The sequence below is a fragment of the Helicoverpa zea genome, chromosome 22 (assembly GCF_022581195.2).
Source record: "Helicoverpa zea isolate HzStark_Cry1AcR chromosome 22, ilHelZeax1.1, whole genome shotgun sequence".
Lineage (NCBI taxonomy): Eukaryota > Metazoa > Arthropoda > Insecta > Lepidoptera > Noctuidae > Helicoverpa > Helicoverpa zea.
Window position 1 is genome coordinate 1593908 of NC_061473.1, and position 24536 is coordinate 1618443.

A 24536-nucleotide genomic window follows, 5' to 3' on the forward strand; every position below is an offset into this window, starting at 1 on the left:
GTATTAGTTTAATGTAAGGTTAGTGGTGGCGTCCACAGCCGGTTTCGGCCACGGCGGCTGTTCTCACTTAAGGAGATCAGCCAGCTGCGCAGGACATATTATAGTGCACAAGCATTTGCGCAGACACAAGTGCACTCCCTATTCCTTCACTCTCATAACCCGATGGGACGGCAATCCGACACGACCGGAAAGAGATCAGGCGCAGGACCGACATTTACGTTCTCTCCGATGCACGGGTGAATCAATCACCAACTTCCAGACTACGGGCTGCTTTGTGAAAGTTTAAGAAAACCCACAAAGCGATTTCGGCCCGACCCGGGAATCGAACCCGAGACCACGAGTGCAGCAGCCGCGCTTGCGACCACTAGACCAACGAGGCAGTCAATGTTATAGTTTAACTAAATAATGTTATAAAAATGGGTGTGTTTTAAATTGTTAGCTTAGCTTCTGTTAGCGATTTAATCCCGTAGAAACTGCTTCACACATCTGGATTAAAGTAACCTAGAGCTTTCCTCAATACATGCTAACATCATCATCTGCCTGGGCAACTCAATTAAATACCCCTTGGTAAGATTGTTGTCAGACTTACTGGCTTCCTACTACCCGCAACGCCTGCCAAAGGTGTTCAAATGACAGTTGGGACCTTAGTTCTGCGTGTTCCGAAACACGGAAGAACTCATTATGACAAGATGGTCCAACCACGGACCGACCACGCAAAGCTTCGCTAAACTTTATGATGGATCGATCCGCGAAGCTTTGACTTACCCACTTTTACTACCTACCTAATACTGAAAGAATATATCAAATAAGCTGCGCAGGACATATTATAGTGCACGAGCATTTGCGCAGACACAGGTGCACTCCCTATTCCTTCACTCTCATAACCCGATGGGACGGCAATCCGACACGACCGGAAAGAGATCAGGCGCAGGACCGACATTTACGTGCTCTCCGAGGCACGGGTGAATCATATAGTAAGACTAAAAAGAGGAAACATTTTTTCGTTTGTATGTACACCAAAGGCTCCGAAACTACTGAACCAATTTGAAAAATTCTTGCACTGTTGGAAAGCTACATACAAAGATATTTTAGACTTTTTACTCAGTTGCGGAATGTAGCTATGTCGAAACGCGGATGAAGTCACTTGCAAAATCTAGTAGGACTTTTTATGCGGATTCAATGAGAAGTAAAGAATATTCCACCGTCTCGTATCCATTAAATACTTTTTTTATTCCAAACTTTTCTCATTTTCTTTTTCATAAATCTGATTGACTGTCACTTCTTTACAAAATTCAAAATTCTGCTGTCAGTAAATTCTAAAATGTAGGCTCAATAAATTTCTCAATCCATAGTTGGGGTAAAAATTAATAGCGTGATGATAGAGTGTAACAAAATGAATCAACACGGACAGGAGACACAGGTGGATCTTTTCTGGGTATGGTTTCCATCATCAGCTCTTTTTTTTACCAACTCCCCAAAGAAGAGGAGCTTTTTCTGTCCCTCTCCGGGGCACAGGCCTCTTGTCAAACAGAGAAGTAACGAGTGTCCGTCACCACGCTTGCTCATGGATTGACGATTTCAGACTTTTTGTCTCTAGGTGTCCTCACCATGTGTTCGTTCGTTCACCTTTATACAGACATTGGTGTCAAAAATATTCTTAGAAAGAACAAATAGGTAGTTAAGAAAAGCTACATTAGTCCTTGACTGACCTGAAATACAACCCGCTCACTCGTACTTGGGAGGCAAACTCATTTATAGAAGACTAGCTATTCCACGAGGTTTCAACCACGTCCCAAGGAAACTTCTTACAGCACGCGGATAAACATGGCCCATGTTCATCGCAGATGATAATGTTTTTTTTCTTAACCAGGACAAAGTCAAGAATTGGTGGCGCAACCTGAAATGGCATGCTGGATGTGGATAGCTACTTATGCTTTGATTACAGGTAACTTGCACAAGTATATCATTAGCTTAGTATTTAATTCGTAGTCTCGTTGTGGTCTTTACAGCATAAGAACGTCCACTGCTAGACTGCTGCCTCAATCAAGATGGGGAAATTTCAAAAAAATTGCCCATACTCACCGCTCTAGGCACGCGTATTGGTGAGCGCGCACTTCAAAGATCCTAAATTAAACTTATCTACTGCCTTTTAAGTAGTAACCTTTTCACCAAAATATTTTCTCCCACAGTCGCAATCCTCGCCTGGCACGATGACCTGAGGTTGGAAGCCCTTGATGAGTTCTCGTCAAATTTCAAGAGTCTGGTGGATGAACTGGCTCTGTACTTCGAACCCGTGGGCTTCCCCATCGAGCTGGTCGCGAGGTTGTGTATGGAAAAATTGCCGAAATTGAATAAATGGTAATCGTTTGTATCGCGGACTTCGGGGCGCAAAGATATACATGACATGGCCTTCATCGAAGGTCATGGCTATTTTTTCCTTACCTTTACCTTTTCGATGAAGTTTTGTAAGCTGATGTCAAGCCTGGGTTCGAATCCTGGGTTGTTCATCAAAGTTTTAAGTGTGAGATTTTCGGGGGCACCTTCGCGGCGTCATTGGTACTTATGCCTTTTGTCTTCGATATGAAATGATCTAGTTGTCTGATGTTGAGCTGAATTTCAGTTCAATGCTTTTTTAAAAGCATGGCGAGACAATATTGGAATTTTGCTAATAACGTCTACATGCGTATCTAGAAAGGTGAAATAATTGCCGTGATTCTTGAAACGACTAGATTCGTGACCAACTTTGAATAATTTTGTTATCTTTATCAAGTACTGTTTTTTATTAGTTTGTTTTGCTATTGAAATCATTTTTGAACTGGTGCATGATGTGGCTCATTCTTTCTTCTATTTGGTTTATTGCGATCTTCTACGAATGTAGGATATATAAATCTAACTAAACATGTAGGTACTTGAAATACGACTAAAACTTATAGCATCGGCCAAAATGCAATAGCATTTTTTACCATAATCCAGATAATATTTACTAAAGGAGAAAAATCATATACTGACACAGCAAAAGAAAGACAACATATTGATACATAGTTGACGAAAAAATACAGATTACTTTTTAAATAAATACATAATACAATTTTAAGTGGGTATGCAACCGTCGACCTCTTTTAAGCAATAGTGAAGTACCTACTGGGTTTTGAGAATTGAGATACTATTTCATTTATAAACAGCTTTAGTGCTAAAAATATAATCGTATAACGCTGTTGCCCATTCTCTAAGGTCAAAAAATATAGGTACAAAGCATGCTAAAATCCTATAAAATAATTAATAATTTTGAGTCTAGCTCTAGTTTGTTTTATCCTAAAATGATGCATTCTTATTTAGGTATTTTTCCAAATTCCACTCGGAATTTAATTTAATGAAAATGATTGGCCTTCCTGCATTGCATTTTGCTCCGATGCTAAAAGTTTTGTCTGAACATTAATTATTTTACAACTATTCTATAAGAATGGGCAACAGCATCCCCAGGGTATCAGAAGTGTTGACAGTTCATTTTATTCACTGTCATTATGTATGGCGTTGTCCTAATGTAAAACAATTTGCTACATAATATTGGTCCGCGAATGTGTATTGAGTACAAGGTTGTAGTCATTAGAAGTCTAGTTACCAAAATATTTTTTCGTCTATCAATCTGTTTCATGATTCGATTATTCTCAAAAGTGCGATTAGAGTAAGGTTTTAGCCTTACTTTTGAGGTCAGAATGGTTAGGTACTACATATCAAATTCTGGTACTGAGCTGCAGCCGGTTACGAAAAGCCTAATCCAACATAGTTCGGAAAAGGCTAGGCACATGATTATTAAAATTCAATTTTGGATATATTTTAAAAGTATTTTCAGGTTTTATCCGATAGATAGTTGATGAAAATGTTTTTTTAGACAAAATATAGCATATGGTACCTGCGCAAATTACTAGGGCCTCATAAACTATGAAGGATCTACCAAAATAAGGTTTATCTTTATCAGCAAACCTAGGACAGCACCATATTATTGCTTAACTTAAAGAGTTAATTATTATTTTTAGGTTTGACAACGATAATAGAAGACGGTTGCATACAATGTGAATGAAAAAAGTTAGAAGACCATAGTGAACTCTTTTGAAGTAAATATCTATTTTATTATTACTTTTACTCTTAGCAGGAGATTTCTTTTATAGATCCGCCCGCGGCTTCGCCCGCGTAGAGTTCGGTTAAATATCGCGTTTCCAAGAGAATTCTTCAAAAGTCCGGGATAAAAACTATCCTTAGTATATTCTTTCTCAAGGTCAACTCTATCTCTGTACCAAATGTTATTAAAATTAGTTCAGTGGTTTAGACGTGAAAGCGTAACAGATAGACAGACAGACAGAGTTACTTTCGCATTTATAATATTAAGCAGGGATTTTGATAACAATATTCTTTAAATTTTGTCGTAAAGGTCTTCTTCCATAGTAAACGTGGTGCCCATGACCGAAATACCATGGGAGTGTCACTATCGAATTTACTAGCCAAAAATCAAAAATAATAGCTAAAAAATAAATAGGAAAAATAAGAAATAAAATAAAGTAAAATTGTAAAATCTTTTTATTGGTTTGTTATTACACGGTAGACTATGATTATAGAGTATAAAAAACGTTATTGAAAATGTAGTACATTAAATATTGAAAAACGTGGTGTCACATGACTAAAAGTACAACTATTTGTTCAGTTATTATTTAAGGCCAAAAATAAATACGTAAATCTATCAAAAATGTTATTGGAATGTCATAATTTTTTTTTATGGGCCAATGATTTGATTTTTTCAGTGTTATTAAAAAGTTACAAGCTTATTTCCAATTTCCCGTAAATAGGCGGAAAACACAAAATGTTTCGCAATTCGATCGATATTTCTTATTGTCATAATCGTTAAATAATAAGTCTTCTTCTAAATGCATCGATTCTTATGAAAAAACAATAAATATGACGAAAATTCACTAATTATTTACAAAAAATAATGATCTTACACTACACACAGATAATAAATAGAATAAATAAAACAGTCAAAAATTAATTCTAAAAATCACTAAAAATTATCTAAAAAGGTTTTAGTAAGGTTGGCCATTTTGTTTCGCCATAGCGAAATTGAATTCGAATGTTTGTACTGATCTATTTTATAAAGTAAAATTCTCGATTTGCATAGTTTAATCGATTCGATAACTCGATGTGAATCGTATAAGAATTACCACACTGACTCGAAGCAGAAAGATCCAAATACCGTTTTTTTAAACCCAATGTAAAGAAGTATTTGCAATTGATTAGTGTGAAACCCTTCTCGATTTTTAATCGATTAAACTATGGACATGAATTAAGTAATACTTAAATATATCGATTACTGGAAGACGAAGATTGGTCGCTTACATTATTTAACAGTATATTTTTACTTAGTAAAAGTTGGCACTAATAAGTGGGACTCCTCCCGAGAGCTTGATTATGGAAAGAAAGCGATATGATTATATCGATATGACTGTTATTCGATTAGTTTATCGATAAAGATAGTTTTTCGGTTCTTCCGCGATGGGCTCCGTGCATGTGCCGAGATGTTTTAGTTGCACCAGGCTCCTGAAAACAAAAAAATTGAGCATTTAAAATATTTTTACAAAATAGAAATTGTTCTGAGTATTTTATTCCATTGATTATTTGCATTTCATGGATTTTTTGAATCATTTGGATGAAAATATTTTTCAGACTATACAAAAATCGATGTTTGTGTTGGAATTTTGAATGCCGCATTGCCATCATTGAAATATCATTTACTATATAACATAAACGTAAATACTTAAATACTACCGTAAAAGGTAAATACGGTAAAACTACAATGGCTATGGAAATATCTGAAATTATTTACAAAGTAATCTGTGTTTTACGTCGATTATTAACCGTATCATATTGCAAATAAGTGTCGTATTAATCAAGATTTAAATTGTTTATTTAAATGATAGTAGAGTCTGAGGTTATAAGTACCTAACGCTTTCGTAACAGGTGGCAGGAAATATTATGCATATTTTTACCGATTTTTTTTACTACATTATAGCAAATATTGATCATACTACATTTCCGAAGCAAAATGGCATACGCACCTACGTAATGTTTAGGATACTGCATTATTTAAATAGAGATCTTTTCGGTGTTTATTGTGATTTGCTCCTACTACGATGATAGTCAGATTTCTTCCATGACGTTGAAATGAATCAAAATCAGAAGTTGGTAGGAAGGTACTTGTCTTTGCAAAAAACGTGAAACTATGTTTATTGGTTTTCTTAAACCCACTTTCTTCCTATATTACAATTATTATTTTCTAAGGATACTAATTTGTAGGAATCTGTCCCCTTCTCCCAATAGAAAATTACTAATACATTTTTATAAGTACTAGGCTCCCATAATTCAAGAGAACTCACCTAGAAAGACAGTCCTCTATTTTCAAGAAGTATTTTGTAGAATAGGATCTCCCCCTCCCCCCCACAGAACATTACCAACACATTTCTACAAGTACTAGGCTCCCATAATTGCAAAGAACTCACCTAGACCGACAGTTCTCCATCTCCAAGAAGCATTTGTTAGAGTAGGTCTTGTTGTCAGTGCCGCAGACGGGGTCGTACTCGGGCGGACACACGCGAGCGCACCCCGAGTACTGGAAGCGCGCCAGGCAGCGCTTCAGAGGCACCACGAACACGTGTTTGCTGTGAATTCAACTCCTTGTTAGTTATGTGCGCCTGGTACATTGGTCGTTGTTCTTTGTGGGATATTGCATTTACTGCGGATTTCTATTAGGTATCAATTTATCCATTGTTTTGAATTTATATAAATCTAATATCAAAATACCGACAGACGACCTTATAAATAAAAGTCGCCGGAGAAGACGTTGGATGCAGGTCGCCTCCAACAGGTATCTGTGGAGATCTAAGGGGGAGGCCTATGATCAGCAGTGGACGTCCTATGGCTGAGTTGATGATGATGATGAATATCAAAATTAAATCTATGATTGCAAAACGATGGATAGATCGGTTATAGAAATCCAACATCAGTCAAAACACATCTTGCTGTGGAATTTTTGTCTCTTTGCTTGTGATGTGCTCCTGGTAGTTTTTTCAATTTATTCATCTTTTTCGCAGCATCGCAATATTTTTATTTAAAGGGACGAATTTATCTCACACGTCGAGATCGCTTTTTTAGAAATCTTGTTCTACCTTAGCAGTCAAACATAGTCTTATCGTAAACCAAAAATCGTTCTATCAAGATTGACCCCTCTCCCCCCTTTTAGTTTTTTTTCCTTTCCTTCTCCAAAGTTCCTCATTTCGTTTCCAACTCACCCGCAATTCTCCTTCTTCATAAGACACTCGTTCTTGTAGAACCGGTTGTCTGAGCCACAGATGAAGGCCGGGGTGTCAGGACACTCTTCGTGGCAGAGAGCTGTTGTGCGGCAGTGGGAGGCAGCTACTGGGACCACGTGTTGCCCACATGTTGCTAGGCGGAGTTCGCATTCTGATCTGTTGAATAAATGTTGAGTCGTATTTGAATTTGGGTTTATCCCTATCCTGGGTTTAATTAACTATGCCCTAACCATCAGTTGCACACAGCTCCATTAAAGTTAAAGCTTCTTTACATCTATCGCTGACTCTTTTTTTGTCAACAAAATAAAAGTGTCAGCAATAGATTTAATGAAGCTTTAACTTTATTGAGGCTTTGTGCAACTGACAGTAGGTATGTTTGTCATGTCGAACAATTGTATTTAAGCGCTTAGGTACTATTTTTAGAACTTTATCTTTTACCTTTCAAGCAATCTGTGCTGTGCTTGTTGCTCTCAATTTTTATTTGGATTTTAGGGCTAGTTGATATAAGCAGTAACTACATTTCCCGACGTGCGCCGCCGCCGGGATCACACATCCTGGTCAGCGGGGCCCGGATCGCTGTCGGCCCCACCATGAAGTACCTGGGCTTGGTGCTCGACAGCCGATGGGAATTCGGGCCTCTTCGGGAACTTCCGGCGGCTGACGCCCAAGCTGATGGGCGCTGCGGGCGCGCTATCATCGTTGCTTCCCAACTTGGGGGGACCGAGCGCCGCCTGTAGTAGTAGTATGTCCCGCGGTTGTACGTGGGAATCGTGCGGTCCATGGCCCTATATGGGGCCCCCGTGTGGGCGATGGACATGACGGCCGGCACGCTCGCCATCCTGCGCAAACCGCAGAGGGCGATGGCCGTCAGAGTCATCCGAGGGTACCGCACGATTTCCTACGAGGCGGCTTGTGTCCTGGCCGGATCCCTGCCCTGGGACCTAGAGGCGAAAGCACTCGCGTCATTATACCGATGGCGCGAGGAAGAGCGGGTACGGGGCTCGAGGCCGGTGCAGCGGGAGATCGAGCTACGCCGAGAGGAGCTCCGTCGAGTCCTAGTGGCGGAATGGCGGCAAAGGCTGATGCGCCCTACCGCCGGCCTTGCTACCGTCGAGGCGATCCGGCCAGTACTCGACGACTGGCTCGGGAGAAGGCACGGCTCCCTGTCATTCAGGGTGACGCAGGTACTGTCGGGGCATGGGTGCTTCGGCAAGTTCCTGTGTCGCTTGGACAGGGAGCCGGACGCTCGGTGTCACCACTGCGTCCATTGCGGGGAGGACACGGCGCAACACACGCTTGCTGAGTGTGTAGCTTGGGAGGAGCAGCGCCGTGTCCTCACAAACGAAACCGGAGACGATCTGTCGCTGCCGGCTGTGGTGCGGAGGATGGTCGGCAGTGCGGAGTCGTGGGACGCGGTGGTTTCCTTTTGCGAGGAAGTGATGTCGCAGAAGGAATCTGCGGAACGGGAGAGGGAGATTTTGACTCCCTTCCCCGGTCACAGAAAGTGCACCGGGCGCAGGAGAAGGGCGGACAACGCCCTCTTCCGCCCCCCATGAATGGGTTCAAGGGCGAGGGACTTGGGGAAGTTCCCGCCCCTACTCAGTGGACCCGAGGCGGTGGCACGCGCGTGTGTCGGCGCGTGCCCGAGGCGATGCACGGGGTAGGCGAACACCTCACTACCCCGTGCAAGAGACGAGGCCCGTGCGAGGGCCAGCACTAGTGTGGGGCTGCGGAAGAATCTGGATTCCCGCGGCCCCGCGCACACGTGCAAGGAGGACACAAGGGGGTTTTAGCCGGTAAGAGTCCGGCATACCCCTCCGCCTCTCCCCAGGCGGAGGAAGTCCATGAGGATTTCCCCCTCCCAAAAAAAAAAAAAAAGGCAGTAACTACATAACCGAAGAAAATGGAATTGGAACAATTCTATAGCAAAATTACATAGATAAATAGACGTTCTAGGTGTACCTAATTCTATAGGCTAGGTGTAACTACATAAGCATAAACTAAATATAAAGTTCTTACTTGTAAACATTTCCATCAGAGCCGCAGACGGGTTGCTCGACAACATTCTCGCAGGTATCAGGACAGTCTTCCTTGAAACGCGGCAATAACGTGCAGTTACCGAAGTGGGCTAACTGGACTCCTTTGCTGTAATCAATATCATAACGTTTTACAAAAAAAAGAAAACAAAGCCCAGAATTAGCAATAATTTGGCTGCATACAAACTATAAACTAAAAAGTATTTCGAAAATCTTTGAGCACACATACCAGGATAACATAAACCTAAGAAACTCTTTGTCAAACCGCGACCAAGATCTCAAAAATATTTATTTTTTTCAAACAAAATCAAAAATCATCGAACCTAACTACCAGGATAACATAAAACCGAGAAACTCTTTGCCATATTTAGACCAAGATCTACTTACTGCATTTGAATAAAATAAAAATATTTCCAGAGATAACAAATATAAAATAACTGCTTTTAAACCTATCAAAACTCAAACCAAAACCAAAAATCTTCACACCGACCTACCAGGATAACATAAAAACAAAGGTACTCACAGGCACGTAGCGACCTTCAAGAAGCAAGGGTTAGTATACACCTTCTGGTCGGTACCGCAGACTGGGTCTACATCAGCCGGACACTTGACCTTCATGCACCGGTTCATCTTGCCTCGGCATTTCTCCATGTCCACTTTCTTCACTATTTTTCGGTTGCTGACACTTCTGTAGAAGAATATAAAGGTTTACTTTTATGGGGTTTTTAATAATTAAAGCAAAAATATTGAATGGTTGAGAATGACCAGCGTTATTTTTTATGAGATTATTAATACACTAGCTTCTGCCAGCAGTTTCACCTGCATCCCGTGGGAACTACTTCTCGTACTGGGATAAAAAGTAGCCTATAGCCTTCCTCGATAAATGGGCTATCTAACAATGAAAGAAATTTTCAAATCGGACCAGTAGTTCCTGAGATTAGCGCGTTCAAACAAACAAACAAACAAACTCTTCAGCTTTATAATATTAAGTATAGATTTACAAAAAATGTATTACTGATATATTTAGTAAATAGATTTCTAGAAAGTCTGTTTAAGTCTACAACGAATGTTTCTATGTTCTAGATTGCCCTTACATCCTTGTTGCTCAATGCCATATGAGTGGGCTGATCGTAGGTAAGTAACCCAAACATTATTATTTTTTATAAAAACTCGATCTACACTCACTGTATTACAAACACTATCTTCTATCAAAGGTTTCACCCGCATCCCCTAGGTACTACTACGCGCGCCCTATAAAAAGTAGCGTATTGCCTTCCTCAATAAATAAGCTATTTAACAATTAAATATTTTTTCTTATCAGATCAATGTAATAGCTATCCGTTCATACAAACTAACTCTCTTTTTAGCTTTAAAATATTAGTATAGATTTCTAGACCCCGCGGTTTTATTCGGATAATCCAAAAAATCTCACTTTGCTATCTTTTGGGGCCTGTTCCGTACTGGTATTTGTTTCTACTACCGAGACAATACCGTCTCAATAATACATACCATCTCCATGACATCCGCATCGATCTAAGAACTCCTCCTATCTCTACCACTCACCCGCAATTCAGCATCTTCATCTCGCACTCGTTCCGGTACACCATCTCGTCGGAGCCGCACACCAGCTTCTCTTTCTGTCCCAAGCAGTCTTTAGGACAGGACTCGCCTCCAGAAGTTCTCTCTTGTGACACGCAGAACGCCATTGGTACTTCAAATACGTGTTTTCTGAAATTGAGAATGAAAAATAGTTATATATTCTTATAAAAGCTGAAAATGTGGATTTCAAAAATAATGTATTGGGCGAGTGCTTTTTAAAGGAACTATGAGAAATTAGAGAATCTCCTTGTTAAAGTGCTATAAAAAGTCACAATGAAGTTGCGCATCAAAAAAAAACCTATGATTTTGCATGTTTTTAGTTTTACATAAACCATATTTTATGTAAAGAGACCACATTGAAATAGATTCGCCCGTTTACGAGCTACGGTGCCAAAAACACACACAAAGATAGAAACTGGAGAACCTATAATGTCCCCTTTTTTGGGTCAGGGGTTAAAATTTTTGAATTAGGAAAAGGATCTGGTCTGATCTCTTAAGTACAGTCTCTTTCTTCCTGAAGTTAACAAAAATACATACCCGCAGTTACTGGCCTTCATCCTGCAAGCATTGGCGTACAGCTTGCCATCAGATCCACAGGTTGGTCTGGCAACCCGCCAGCACGACTCGCGGCAGTGTCTGGTAGTCTGACAATGTTTCTTGTTCGTTCGCACTACTCCTTGCCTGAAAAGTTTGTTTGAAGATTAATTCATCACATTTGAAAGTTTACTTTACATACTAAAAACCTACTAACAACTTCAAAGCATTGCAAATTATCATCCACCATTTTATTGTCACTCTTTTGGCTATTTTATTGGCATAGGCCTCTTCTTGTATGTGAGAAAAGCCATAAACCTACGAACATTATTTTTGTTTGACATCTTTAATATTTGTCAACTTTAACTTTCACTCTTATTTTCCCACTATTGTTTAAAAGGTTAGGGTTATTACCTACTCCTTTAGTCCGCGCATCATCTGACACCAGGGGATCATAAAACAAAAGCACACTCACCCACAAGTCAGCAGCTTCATTTGACAGGTGCTCTTATACACGTTTCCATCAGATCCACAGATGGGTCCATCGAGCGGAGCTTGGGAGCAATCGACGGGGCAGTTCTCCCTATGAGCACTGATATTGTTGCACGCTCCCAAGTGGGACAGTCCGATGCCGACCCTAAAACATACGGAGATCAAATAGATATTAAATCCGAAGAAACCAAAGAATTGGCAGAAAACACAGAAGTAGCTGAGACCATAATCAAAACTTATCAAGTAACAGACGATGACGATGCTAGAAAAAATAAACTGATTAATGATGATGAAGACGATGAAATTGATTCAGTAAAATGTGACTGCTATTGAAGTAAAATAAAATTTCATTTTATCTGCAGACATTTTTATTTCTTACGCATTCATTCAACTCTATTCAGCTATACCTTCTTATATAAGCATGGATTTGATAGCTCTCTTAAAAATATGGTGAGTAATATTTTATATTATTTTGCTTTTCTATCGTTACTTGCTCTTTATAAATTACATATTTACTTCAAAAGGGTTTCTTACCTGCAAATTTCAACCTGCAGCATGCATCTGTTTAGATAGGTCCTGCCGTTTGTACCGCAGACAGGGTCCCTTTCAGAGGTACACCGATGTTCACACTTAGACCCTTGAGCTCGGGAACATGAGGTTTGATCTTGAGCTAGGCGTACTCCTGAAATTATATGGGGAATTTTGTTAACGTCTGTGAAATGAGGCGCTGAAAACGTTTTAACTGCTACGTAGGGATTTTATATAAATTACAATAATCACAAAGTTTCTTTGCATGCACTTTTATGCTCAATGCGAAAACAAGCAGTGCTGCCTGCCTCTCTATTTTAAATTATCTTGCTAGCTTAAATTTAACACGGACTTCACATTCGTCCCTAGTTTGGATATTTCTGTTGAGTTTTATTTCCAAATTCATCATTTTCCCTCAAATTATTTTTATCTACTTTCTTCGCAATATCTCTATAGATTGGCAAGTAACAATCTAAAGTAGATGAAATTACATTCTTACTCTAAAACAATACCACATCACTTTGCCGAAGGTTTCAAAAGTACTTTTCTCAGGTAAGTAAAATTCTTCCCCTACCTTTCCCACAAGTCTTCTTCCTCATCTCACAGAGCGAGGGATAGATGTAGCCGTCAGTAGCGCAGACTGGTTCACTCTGCAGCGATGGGCCGCAGATCCTGGGGCACGTGGCGTCGCGAGCAGCCTCGCACCATGATGATGCTGGAATGAGAGGAGGACGATCAGTATGGTCATTTGAGCTGGTGCAACTTAAATGGATGATGGTGACCATCGTCTGATCGACAGGATAGTAGTAGTAGGTAGGCATCAAAATGGTAAGCTTTTATACACTACGATTTTCGAAGCTAATCGCTTTGTTGGTAGAATGGTCAATATGAAAAAGCCTAGGCATCTTTTGCCTGTGCCTAGGTATATGACGGTAAACAGGTCTATGATGACTACGCTACGAACAATATTATATTGTCGTTATAATCTTTATAATTTTTTTTTGTTTCTTGCTTATTCTACTTTGGTTTTTGCATCCTATTTAGTTCAGAAGCCCTTAGTTGCGGGGTTTCCTCTCAAGATACTTTTTTACATAAAAGATCTCCTTGTAAAAAATCTTAGCATAAATATTCGTCTAGAAATCTAACACAAAAGTTTTGTCTGGAATTTAGTGTTTACAAAATAAAATAAAGGTTCGTTGCGAATTCCGTGGACACTGCGACTAAACTGAATCTCAACAATACAACACTCCGATAAGATGCAGCGAATATAAAATACGCGGTGTCGGGTGGGGCCATGAAATAAGCGAGATCCAAATATCACAGAATTCGTTAGTTACTATGTGAAACGATACAAATTAAATAAAACCTTCTAAATTAATTTATGCCTTAGTAACTCGTATCTGTCTGTGCGCCATGCTTTCACGCCCAAACTACTAATTCGATTTAAATGCACAGATAGTCTACGACTAGAGCATGAGAAAGGTCATAGGCTGCTTTTTGCCCGGTTGCCGGAAGTGAGTGAAAAAGCAGGGACCAGCTAGTTCAATATTTGTAGTGTAGAAGGTCCTTCCTAAAAACTTTCAATCCGAAATAAACAACTTTTTACGGATTTAGTTGGTCTAATTTTCCACATCATTCTATTGCCTACTAAACTATTACATATTGCCTTTTTTTAAGAAGAAAGCATATTTCGCCGACCCCAAATAAAAATTGATATCAGAGCAGGCGGTTGGATGGTTTTCTTCAAAATAAAACCTCCCAAAAAATTCCCTTACCCGCTAACTTCACAGCCCTAACCACCACTAGCGGGTCGCCGCGGGCTCGCCCGTGACTAGGGAAGTCCATTAGCAGACACCACGGACCGACACCCGCACTTATCTTACTAGATAAACCGCGTGCATAAAAATGTACAGATAAGTTTTTTTTTTATTGTTGTTGTTGTGCTAATTTATTTGATATGCAGTGTACATTTACACTTCATAGATTTTTTACTATTGTGTTTAGAGGAGATTTTTTTTGTCATATTATGGTTTTGTTTTTTAGAGTTACATGTATCATGAAATAAATAGATAAATGTAAATCACAGCTCTAAAGGCTCATACATTTGCGATTCCGGTGATGTATTTCTGTTGCCGGCCGCTATAACAACAAATACTGAAAACTAGAATAAAATAAATATTTTGGGAGCCCCCATACAACAAACATGATTTATTTGCTCATTTTTGCTGTGGAACCCTTCATGCGCGAGTCCGACTCGCCCTTGGCCGGTTTTTAGTGGATTTTCTTGGCGTTTATTCTAGTAGACCTACATATGTCATTGTTTGCACGAAATCATAATATTTTTGTTGAAACATTTCTTGTTATAAGTAAAGGCAATAGAACGCCATTTCTGAATATTTAAACTGTTTTATCACAGTTTATGTTATACATGGTGACGGACAGACGGACAAAAAAGTCATAATAATAGGGTCCCGTTTTAATATTGGACATGGATTGATAGTAGAGTCCTAAAAACCCGTTTTGATATTGGACTATTATTAAGTAAATACACAGCTTCAAAACTTATAAATATACCTAGCGTTGTTCACTTTCTTAGAAAATTCTCAAGAATACTACCTAGGACAGGTAATAAACAGTTAGATATAGAAAACGGCTCCAGTAATAAAGTATAGGAAAATTGGTACAACCATCGTATGGCAGTTACTTATAGCAAAAGCAAATTATCCTCGATAAAACTGTCGTACGGTCCAGTAATGATGAAATATGAAATTACTGTAGAAATCGTGTCAAATCGTTAATTGAGAATAAGTATTGCTTTGATATCTTTCTCACTTTTCTTTCAAATAAGGTTTGTTTGTACACTATATCAGATAATAGTTGATATGTTAAGGACTGTGTGCGAAATTGCATCCGAAATAATTCAGCCATTTTTTGGCAAATTCTTTACTATCTTGCGCCTCAGCGGTTTCACCGGCTTCCTCTGGGAAATAAACACTACAAGGTACCAACCCCCCTTCCTACCTATGACTATGCGTTTTTCTGAAGTATGAGCTATATTGTAATTTTTTTCAAAGTCTGCTCAGCCGTTTTCACATACACACACACGTACTCATAAACTTTCGCCTTTATTAATATTTGTGTGTGTTATGTGGATAATCTTATCCTACTCTCATACAAGTTGTCGTAACACAAGATCATAACACAAAAATGTACTAGGCGCTCATAGATGATACGGAGTTGTACGCTCGCCCTTGAGTTCGATTTGGGTCACATCCCTATTGGAAGCCTGCAATGTATGCAGCTGCAATCCAAAGGGAATGATTGGGGTCAAGTTCTTACTATTGAGCTAGCGTACTCTACAAACTTCTACATTGATGAATTGTTGATTTCGGCTTCAAGAAAAGTTTTATTCTATGATGTTCATCATAAGATGCGTACATTTTCGAATAGCAAAAACTCGTTGATAGTGAATTTGTGTCTGCTAAATTAATTTATTAGCTAATTATAATGGTAAAAAAATAACCAGTACAATCAATTTAACGATACCAATTTGAGAATACTAATTGCAATTTTATTGTAGCGGCGCTGGCCAAAGAGTGATTCCATAATATTTCCACACTAAAAGTACTAGGCTATCATGATCGCGAGGTACTCTTTATAGTTCATAATCAAATGAATTATGAGCAATATCATCGGTCTAATAAATGCACGACTTAATATTTTTATAGCCGTCTGGGAAATAGAGCAACGCTTAATTGTTATGTGGTCTTTGTGTGCAGTTTTGTTTTTTGTACTACTACGTTTATGATGCCCTGGTACACGAGATGTTATTAAATACACGTGAGCTAATAAAAGTCTGAATATTATACAAAACATACGCAATTAACAAATGATTTTTATGACAAAACTTAACTGCAGTTATAAGAACATAAAACGTTTAATTAATGCAGTCGATGACTACTCTAATTAGTTTCCCCGAGGCTGTTAAAATAATAATTCTGAACTTCGGCATCCCTTAGTCTTACCTCTGACAAAATATAATTTGTAGAAACACGAGAAATATTTTAATTTATCTTCACTTAAACAATTATTAATATCTTTTAAATGGTCTTTTTACGTGACACAATTATCTAGTACACTTACACCCAATCCCCATATTCTATCTATCGGTAATTTCGAAGTCAAAAAATTCAATCGCAGCCATCAAAAATGTAGGTCAGTTCGGTGATTTCAAATGAAATATGGCACTTGAAAGTTTTTCATATCTATTAAAGCTATAAAATGGCGTGAAACGAGCCTCTCATCCCAGGACCTGTCAGGCCCATGAGTTAATAAATCAAAAACGTTGATAAATCGGAATGATTTAATCAACTGGTGAAGGATTTGACTTTGTGACGTTAATAGGTAACTTTTTCTTTATTTAGAAAAAAATGATCAAGACTTTTCGATACTTTAGCGAAGAGGGATTATGTGAAAGACAATATCGCTGAAAATAATGTTCCTTATGAGATGACGTCAGACAGAGAAGTTTGGAAGAAGAAAATGCTGCGCTGACCAGAACTAATAAAATATGGTAAGAGCTGATGAGAATTTTGCGCCTGAATAGTTTATCAGAGCTGTTTTATTGTTCAGATTGCGGAACAAAAAACATCAGGCGTCAAACTGAAAATTTGCAAAAAGCTAACACATACAATACAATTTGTTTTTACAAGTCTTATTAATTCTGCGTGAAGGGGTAACAAACATATCAAATCAAAATTTTGTATATTAGTGTCGTAGTGACGTTTCGAGCATTCTGACCAGCCTTCTAAATTCACTACCAACTCGTTAAGGCAGAAGGACCAAGAACCCGCACAACAAACAAAAAAGGACCGATGAGAGTCCTTACGGTCACCTGATTGAATCTCATCAACCGGTAGGATATAAATATAACTTACTACGGACAGTAATAAAACTGGATTTACTGATCGTAACAGTTGCAAACCTGAGCCTTAACCCGTTTTATAGAATCGAGTTAAAATTAGAACCATCAATCAGAGATGATGTTTTTTGCTGACTGAAATAGGTTTGCTGTGGTATTTTCTAATTAAGCTTCTAGGAATGAACGTTTAAAATAGGTAATCAACATTCACATACCTATTAAGAACATACTATTAAAACCTATTAAAAAAAACTCTTGCGCGTTCTAACTACATAATATACTCTGCATTTTTTACACCTATTTAGCGTGTCTCCCAATTCCCAAAACGTGAAGGAACCCATCCACGGATCGACCGCGTCAAGCATTGTTTAAGACTTGATCAATTAGCTATGCGACTGTCTCTTAGTAACGAACTCCACAACAAAAATATCAAGTAGGTATCTAATATCAAAATCCTATGAAAACTATTCATCGTGCCCGGATAAAAACCTACACAACACCCTTTAGACTCTTCACTTATCTAACACTGATTTATATTTTCGAACCTGGACCTTGGATCTACGCCATAGCATCTACCACAAAAAATCTTTTAAACATCTGTTGAACACCCGTCTAAGAAAAGTGTGGCTGCAAAACGGACCTTATTTTAACGTCATAATTTTGTTCTTTTTTTTAGACAAGTGTTCAACAGATGTTTAAGTTTTTGTAGTAAGGCTGTGAGTCTCCAAAGATTAGTGCGTTCAAAAAAACTCAAGTTTTATAGTATTTACATTTGGTTCATCTTGTCCTACACGGGTTAGGTTAGTGCGTTGACACACTACACGATTTCTAACACTCTCGCGAAGGAAAGTGAGCGTTTGAGGTAGAATACAAATTTTTCTTGAAGCCAAGTGTGGGAACTTGGGCCATTAAGATTTGTTGCTACAGATCTTTTGACTTAAGTAGGACTTGTATGGCCTTACTACAAAAACTTTAACCCCTGTTTTACACTTGTCTAATAAAATTTTGGCTGCAAAATGAACCGTATGTCAACGTCATAATTTGACATTTTTTTAGACAAGGCATAAACTGACGTTTAAAAGTTTTTGTGGTAAGACGGGTAGTGTTTCTGCATACTTAAGTTAGTTGACTTTATACTCCATGTGATGAGAAAAGTTCATAATCATTAATCTTAGGTAAATTTTGTTAGTAAAAGGAATTGATTAATTGGTTAAATTCAATAGCTGTCTTAAATAACATAAGCTCATTGCTAGGTACCATCCGCAACCAAGACGAATCCTTTATATCGCACCAGACATTTAGATACCCTTTCCCATTCCTGCTACCCTAGTACCTAACAGTACCTACATCACATTAACCAATTACCTCCCAATACACACAAACATTTCCAATAACCTTTAAAACCACACGGAAATTAAACCCACAGTATTGTTTAGAAAACGAAAAACCGAGACACACAAGTTACTCTCGCGGTTACCAAAAGAACCAGTATTTCTAGAACTTTCGATCCGAATTGATCCTTTGGGTACAGAGGTCAAGCTAAACTGGTCTTAGTACTGTGTATTACCCGTCCAATTTAAGTTGAGCCCTGAGTATAAAGGCTGGTGTTTGCAGACAGGTTGCTATCACACTTGGTGCGGACAACCCGTTTAAACTATATCACAAGTAGATACAGGATAAATGTACTGAATAATGAGTGTGTCGCTTAGAATGCTTCGGAATTAGGGTTGTGCTGATTTCAATTAAGTACAGTTTTTAGTGCAATTTGCATTTTGAGTGGGATAGTTAGCTGACACGAATGTTGTTGTTCTTATTCGTTTGAACATGCTTTAATCCTAATTTTTTCATTGTTATTAATGTTTTAAAAAATAAAAAGAATATGTCCGCGTTTTTTCTTTAAGCATACCTATAAATAAGCATAGGATTTTATATCTAATAATACTTGAAATAAAAGCTTGTTGAAAAAAAAGAGTGGTGAAACGGCTGCTCTAGAATATTAAAGATTGCATTGCAAACCTACCTCTCTTATACCTTATTGAAGTACCTTCTCTTATACCTACATACTTTAAAAGATAGTAATGAGGTATTTTCACTTTAATTAAAACATTCTTATATAAAAAAAATGTAATGTCTCACCCAAGACAAGAAGCAAATTCAATTTCGTTTTACAAGACAACTTAAGAACGCACATTCCATTTTTGAAATCTACCAACGTCGCACGTTCTGTCAACCCTACACTATCGTCATGCAACGCGCGAGCCGTGGGCGACTACATGCGCGCAAAACCTTCGCTTAAATTCAAATCTGTGCGCGCTTTAAATGTGATGCACGCGTAAGGTGAAAGACCTCGCATTGTCCGCGAAAATGGTAATTTACGCTATTCAGCAATATCCTGACTACTATGCAGCCCTGGTACAACGGGACTTTGTTGTGATGTCATTGCTTGACATAATAGATCTGCGATCTCTTCAGGTACTGCAAGTAAAATGTACTGGGATTGTTTGTACTAGGATAACATGTGATTAAGCAACACGTTGCTTATTCATAAGTTGTGTGCGTAAGTAACTGCATTTATGCAACTAGTAGTGGGTGAAGAAAGTACTAGGGTTCCATATTCTATGAGGAGTCTGATTTCAATTTGTGAGTCTATTTACATTAGTCCTAGAGACAATCGTCTACCAATGAAATTAAGAACATGATTTTAATTCCTATTAGGATACATATTTATAATTCGAAACACAAGAACCCAACAATACTACTGTGGCGCATTTACAATCCCTTCAAACATTTATTTCATGTAACTTACTGTACTACAACCACTTCACTACGCATTGCCAGTTGCCTTTACGGGGTTTTCAGACAGTGTGCGGTTCACGACAATAGCAATAAAATGTCGAACGATCTCTTCAGTAGTATGCCATCCTGGTACAACGGGACTCTTTATTGTAATATGACGTTGCATTCTTACATAACAAAGTTATATTTTGCTGAATATTCATTGTCAATACCGTTTTGCATTGTTGTCAGTTGTGGTTATTATTGTTTAGAAATACTACATTCCTGTGGAAAATACGTAAATTTATTATAATAGTGTCTATGGTTTCGTACCCAAAGGGATGGTTATAAAAAGTACCTTGGACCTTTACATTACATACATTTGACATTTCAACTAAACAAGTTTAAATCATATCACAATACAAAACACAATATTTACATTTTGGTAAGAAGATTATATTTGCTATTTTTTATTTATTTTATACATTATATAGTATCACCGATTTTAGTCATCGCGGTAGCACCGGCTATAGCTGAAAACCAGTGTTGGGACTTGTCTCGTTTCGGGTTGCAGCATTATGCTGATCGAAGGCCGTATTGCGCGCTTTAAGACGCATATTTTTTCTGTTATGTTTATATTTTTCATGTGTACCTTCATGCGTCTCATATTGCGCAATAAAACTTACTTTCTTTCTTTCTTTCAATCTCGTGAAAGCCAGACATTTCTTATATAAACACAAACTAAAAGACGAGTTGACAACACAAAAAAATATCACATATCAAAACAGGTACCAAAACTTTCTATTTGAAAACAAATTCTTAGTACGTGTGAAATTAATAATGTTCCTAATAAATCTCATGTTAACGTTTACATAAACGTGCTAAATAATATATAACATTACACCTTTGTATAGTTGGGCTTATATTAGTAGAAATAAGCACACCCAAAACGAAGTTTCTCTTTTTATGGCAAGATTGTTCGCGAACAGATGTGCACAAACAATTTGAATCAATAATGTGAAGCGTGGCGTCTAATCTTCTAATTACGAAATGAGATATCTAAGATTTTTTCTTGTAACATAAGCAGTTGAATTATGTTTATTTAACTAACTACACCAAAGCGGAACGGAGCGGAGAAGACTTTTAAACAACCAATAGAATTTCTCTTACCAGAATACTACTGAGTAGGAGACCATAATGTTTGTTTTTCCAAAAGAAATCCTATTAGTTATTTATTTGCCTATTTACCGCTATCTTGTTAATGACTATCTTTATGCTTGTATTTCCAATTTATTAAGATTCAATCGATCTCATTATTATGCAAAACATATGCAAGAGACATGCTTGCATGCTAATCATGTTATAGAACACTTTGTCAAAATCCAATTAGACTGAGATATAATAGACATGAATTTACAAATTGAGTAATAGGGCTAAAAGCAACGAAATAACTTGACAGAAAAGCTTTCGGTGGTTAAAATTTTCCAAAAGCAAAATACACTTATTGAATGCTTGCTGTTCCACGCGGTAACATCCGCGTCCTGGGGAAATTTCTTCCCGTACCAGGGTATAACATAGCCCACGTTCAGCGCAGATACTGTAGCTTCTAATTGGTTAAGTAGGTCCGTAGCTTATTCGATTCAAACAAACAAACAATCAAATCATTCCCCTTTATACATTAGCTTAGAGTGTAAATAGGCTGAAAAACATTACTTTTCGGAAATCATCCAAAAAAATATTTACCATTTTGAATGTAATTTAGGTACCTGTATCTAATACAAAAGTCCCAAACATTTTATTTCTTCCAAGAAAATACTCGATAAACAGTCATAAAAGTGAAATTATCGTTTTCGAATGCGGGACATGAGACTTGAGACAAGATCGAAAGTACCATGTCAATTACCATGGCCTTGTACCATGAATAATGTACTAAAATAGATAGGTCTCCTGCTAAACATAGGGCCCTTTCACTTTTTCCTCTTAAGACCAGCTTTCTTAGACTTTGAGTGACATTTTAATTATAGCTTTTGCATTGATTTTGTGTTCACAGAAAGATCTTTTAAGTTTATTTTATTTATTTGATCGCTTTCCGAGGGAAGTATTTATCGCACTTATGTCATTTTGTTGAATGTATATTGTGTAGTTTACCCAATTTAATTTAAATCTGTTAAGTAGTTTTGGCATTATACTGCAAGTCGTGAGAAACAGGGTTATTTTTGCATAGGTAGTAAGTAGGTATTAGAAGGGTTCAGAAGGACCAAATTAAAGCGCAAAATAAACAGAGCTTTGCCACTTAACAATGTGTGTACTAGGAAATCATAACTTGAAAGCGATTTCAAGAAGCTAGTATAAACATTTCGAACCGTTCAAAGTTTATCCCCCGCATCAAATCTTACGTACCTGCGCTTATGCGTTCCTGGTACGTATTTATACAAAATTGTCTTTACTGAGAAAACGTTTTGTGAATCTGGAGCGTACGGTACATCCAGTCCGTGTTTTGTCTCTCTTGCATCATGTTGTCCTTGTTATGCACCAAAGAACGTTGGTACATATTTGCTTTCATCAGCTGTTATTTTTAACCGACTTCAAAAAAAGGAGGAGGTTCTTTTCTGTACGGTGTCCATGATTGATGACGGAGCGGGAAAGATCCTTTTTACCGATTTTGAATAACGAGTTGTCTCGTTAAGAATATTTACATTGTAGGTGCACATTAACATTCCTGATTGTGTTGGTGAAGGTATAAATAAATCAGAGATATTTTATGGGTTTAACAGGAAAGTGTTACTTTGTAACAACAGCTGTTCCATGCAATTTAATTTGGAGTAAATAATACGCATAAATGGTGGCCTAGTGGGTAAAGGACCATCCCCTCAAGTATGAGGGCGCGGGTTCGATCCCAGGTCAGGCAAGTACCAATGCAACTTTTCTTAGTTTGTATGTACTTTCTAAGTATATCTTAGACACCATTGGCTGTGTTTTGGATGGCACATTAAACTGTAGGTCCCGGCTGTCATTGAACATCCTTGGCAGTCGTTACGGGTAGTCAGAAGCCAGTAAGTCTGACACCAGTCTAACCAAGGGGTATCGGGTTGCCCGGGTAACTGGGTTGAGGAGGTCAGATAGGCAGTCGCTTCTTGTAAAGCACTGGTACTCAGCTGAATCCGGTTAGACTGGAAACCGACCACAACATGATTGGGAAAAAAGGCTCGGAGGATGATGAATACGCATAAATGAGATGATGATTGGTTTTAATCAAGTTATTGCTATAGTTAAATGATGCGACTTGGGCCTTAGTATATCGTGCCTATATAAGAATGGTTTATTACTTAAAAAAACGACTTCTCCTAAGTCTGACAAATACTTAGATATGCGGGGCTGCAGGGTGTTCGAAAGAGATACCCCGGCCCTGGTACAATGACAAAGTAGGAAAGGCCTATGACGGAACACGACGGTTTTTAGTCAGTAAGAGTCTGACACTCCCTCACCGCTGCCAACCCACAGCGGGAGAGGTCATTTGATGATTTTTGACGTCGTTAAAAAAAAAGTTATGCTGACAACAGCATCAAATCGGTTCAGCCAAATAGCGTACAAATATGCTTACGGGTCAAACTGAGAGCCTCTTTTTAAGTCTTTTAAAAACTTGATAATCTTGGATGTATTTATGCCTACCTAGGTTTATGCGGATGCTGGCTTTAAGCCTAATATTTGACAACAAAGCCATGTTAGTGCAGTTTTTGGCCCCTTGCCTACACCATCATATTAAAAGGAATTTATTTTACTCTGATGACGCAGCACGTGCTAAGAATGAAGATCATCAGGTAGTAGACCTTTGTGGAATTTTCTTTGTCTTTCGCTAATACTTATATTAAGGTTTATTCTTGAACTGAGTCCGGTTTTACCCGATTCCTGAAGGAACTGCTTTTCGTATCCGGATGAGAATAAAAAAAATATTACTAATTTTATCTGGTACTAAGCTGAGTCCTCACCAATCGCCGATCGATTCAGCGATTCTTGAGGTATAAAGAGATTAACGAACCGACTTTCTCTTATATCGGGTGTGTCGTTCATAATCACATTAAATGAAATGCGTTAATATACTGGTTAATATATGTCGATTAACACAAAGAGAAAAGAAAAATACGTAAAAATAAAAAAAACGATTTTTTTAAACAAAGTAAATGGAATAAAAATGTGCAAAAATTAGAACACCATATAAAAGTCAGTCATTACAAACAACTGAAATTCTCCCTTGAAAACTGACAGCTGTCAACTGATCAAAACATACGATACTCCTAA

At 38.0% G+C, this 24536-nt stretch overlaps 1 protein-coding gene across 1 annotated transcript in view; it reads right to left on the reverse strand.

The window, feature by feature from the left end:
• Window positions 1-4554: 4554 nt before the first annotated feature.
• Window positions 4555-24536, reverse strand: part of LOC124641543 (serine protease inhibitor dipetalogastin) — a 63885-nt gene continuing 43903 nt past the window's right edge. The window contains exons 3-12 of the mRNA XM_047179643.1: window positions 13119-13259; window positions 12551-12698; window positions 12000-12161; window positions 11528-11671; window positions 10955-11119; window positions 9915-10079; window positions 9375-9500; window positions 7335-7511; window positions 6546-6704; window positions 4555-5586 (exon numbers count right to left, since the gene is read on the reverse strand). Of these exons, the coding sequence (XP_047035599.1) occupies window positions 5508-5586; window positions 6546-6704; window positions 7335-7511; window positions 9375-9500; window positions 9915-10079; window positions 10955-11119; window positions 11528-11671; window positions 12000-12161; window positions 12551-12698; window positions 13119-13259 (1466 nt within the window). The 3' untranslated portion in view covers window positions 4555-5507. The remainder of the gene's footprint in view (window positions 5587-6545; window positions 6705-7334; window positions 7512-9374; window positions 9501-9914; window positions 10080-10954; window positions 11120-11527; window positions 11672-11999; window positions 12162-12550; window positions 12699-13118; window positions 13260-24536) is intronic.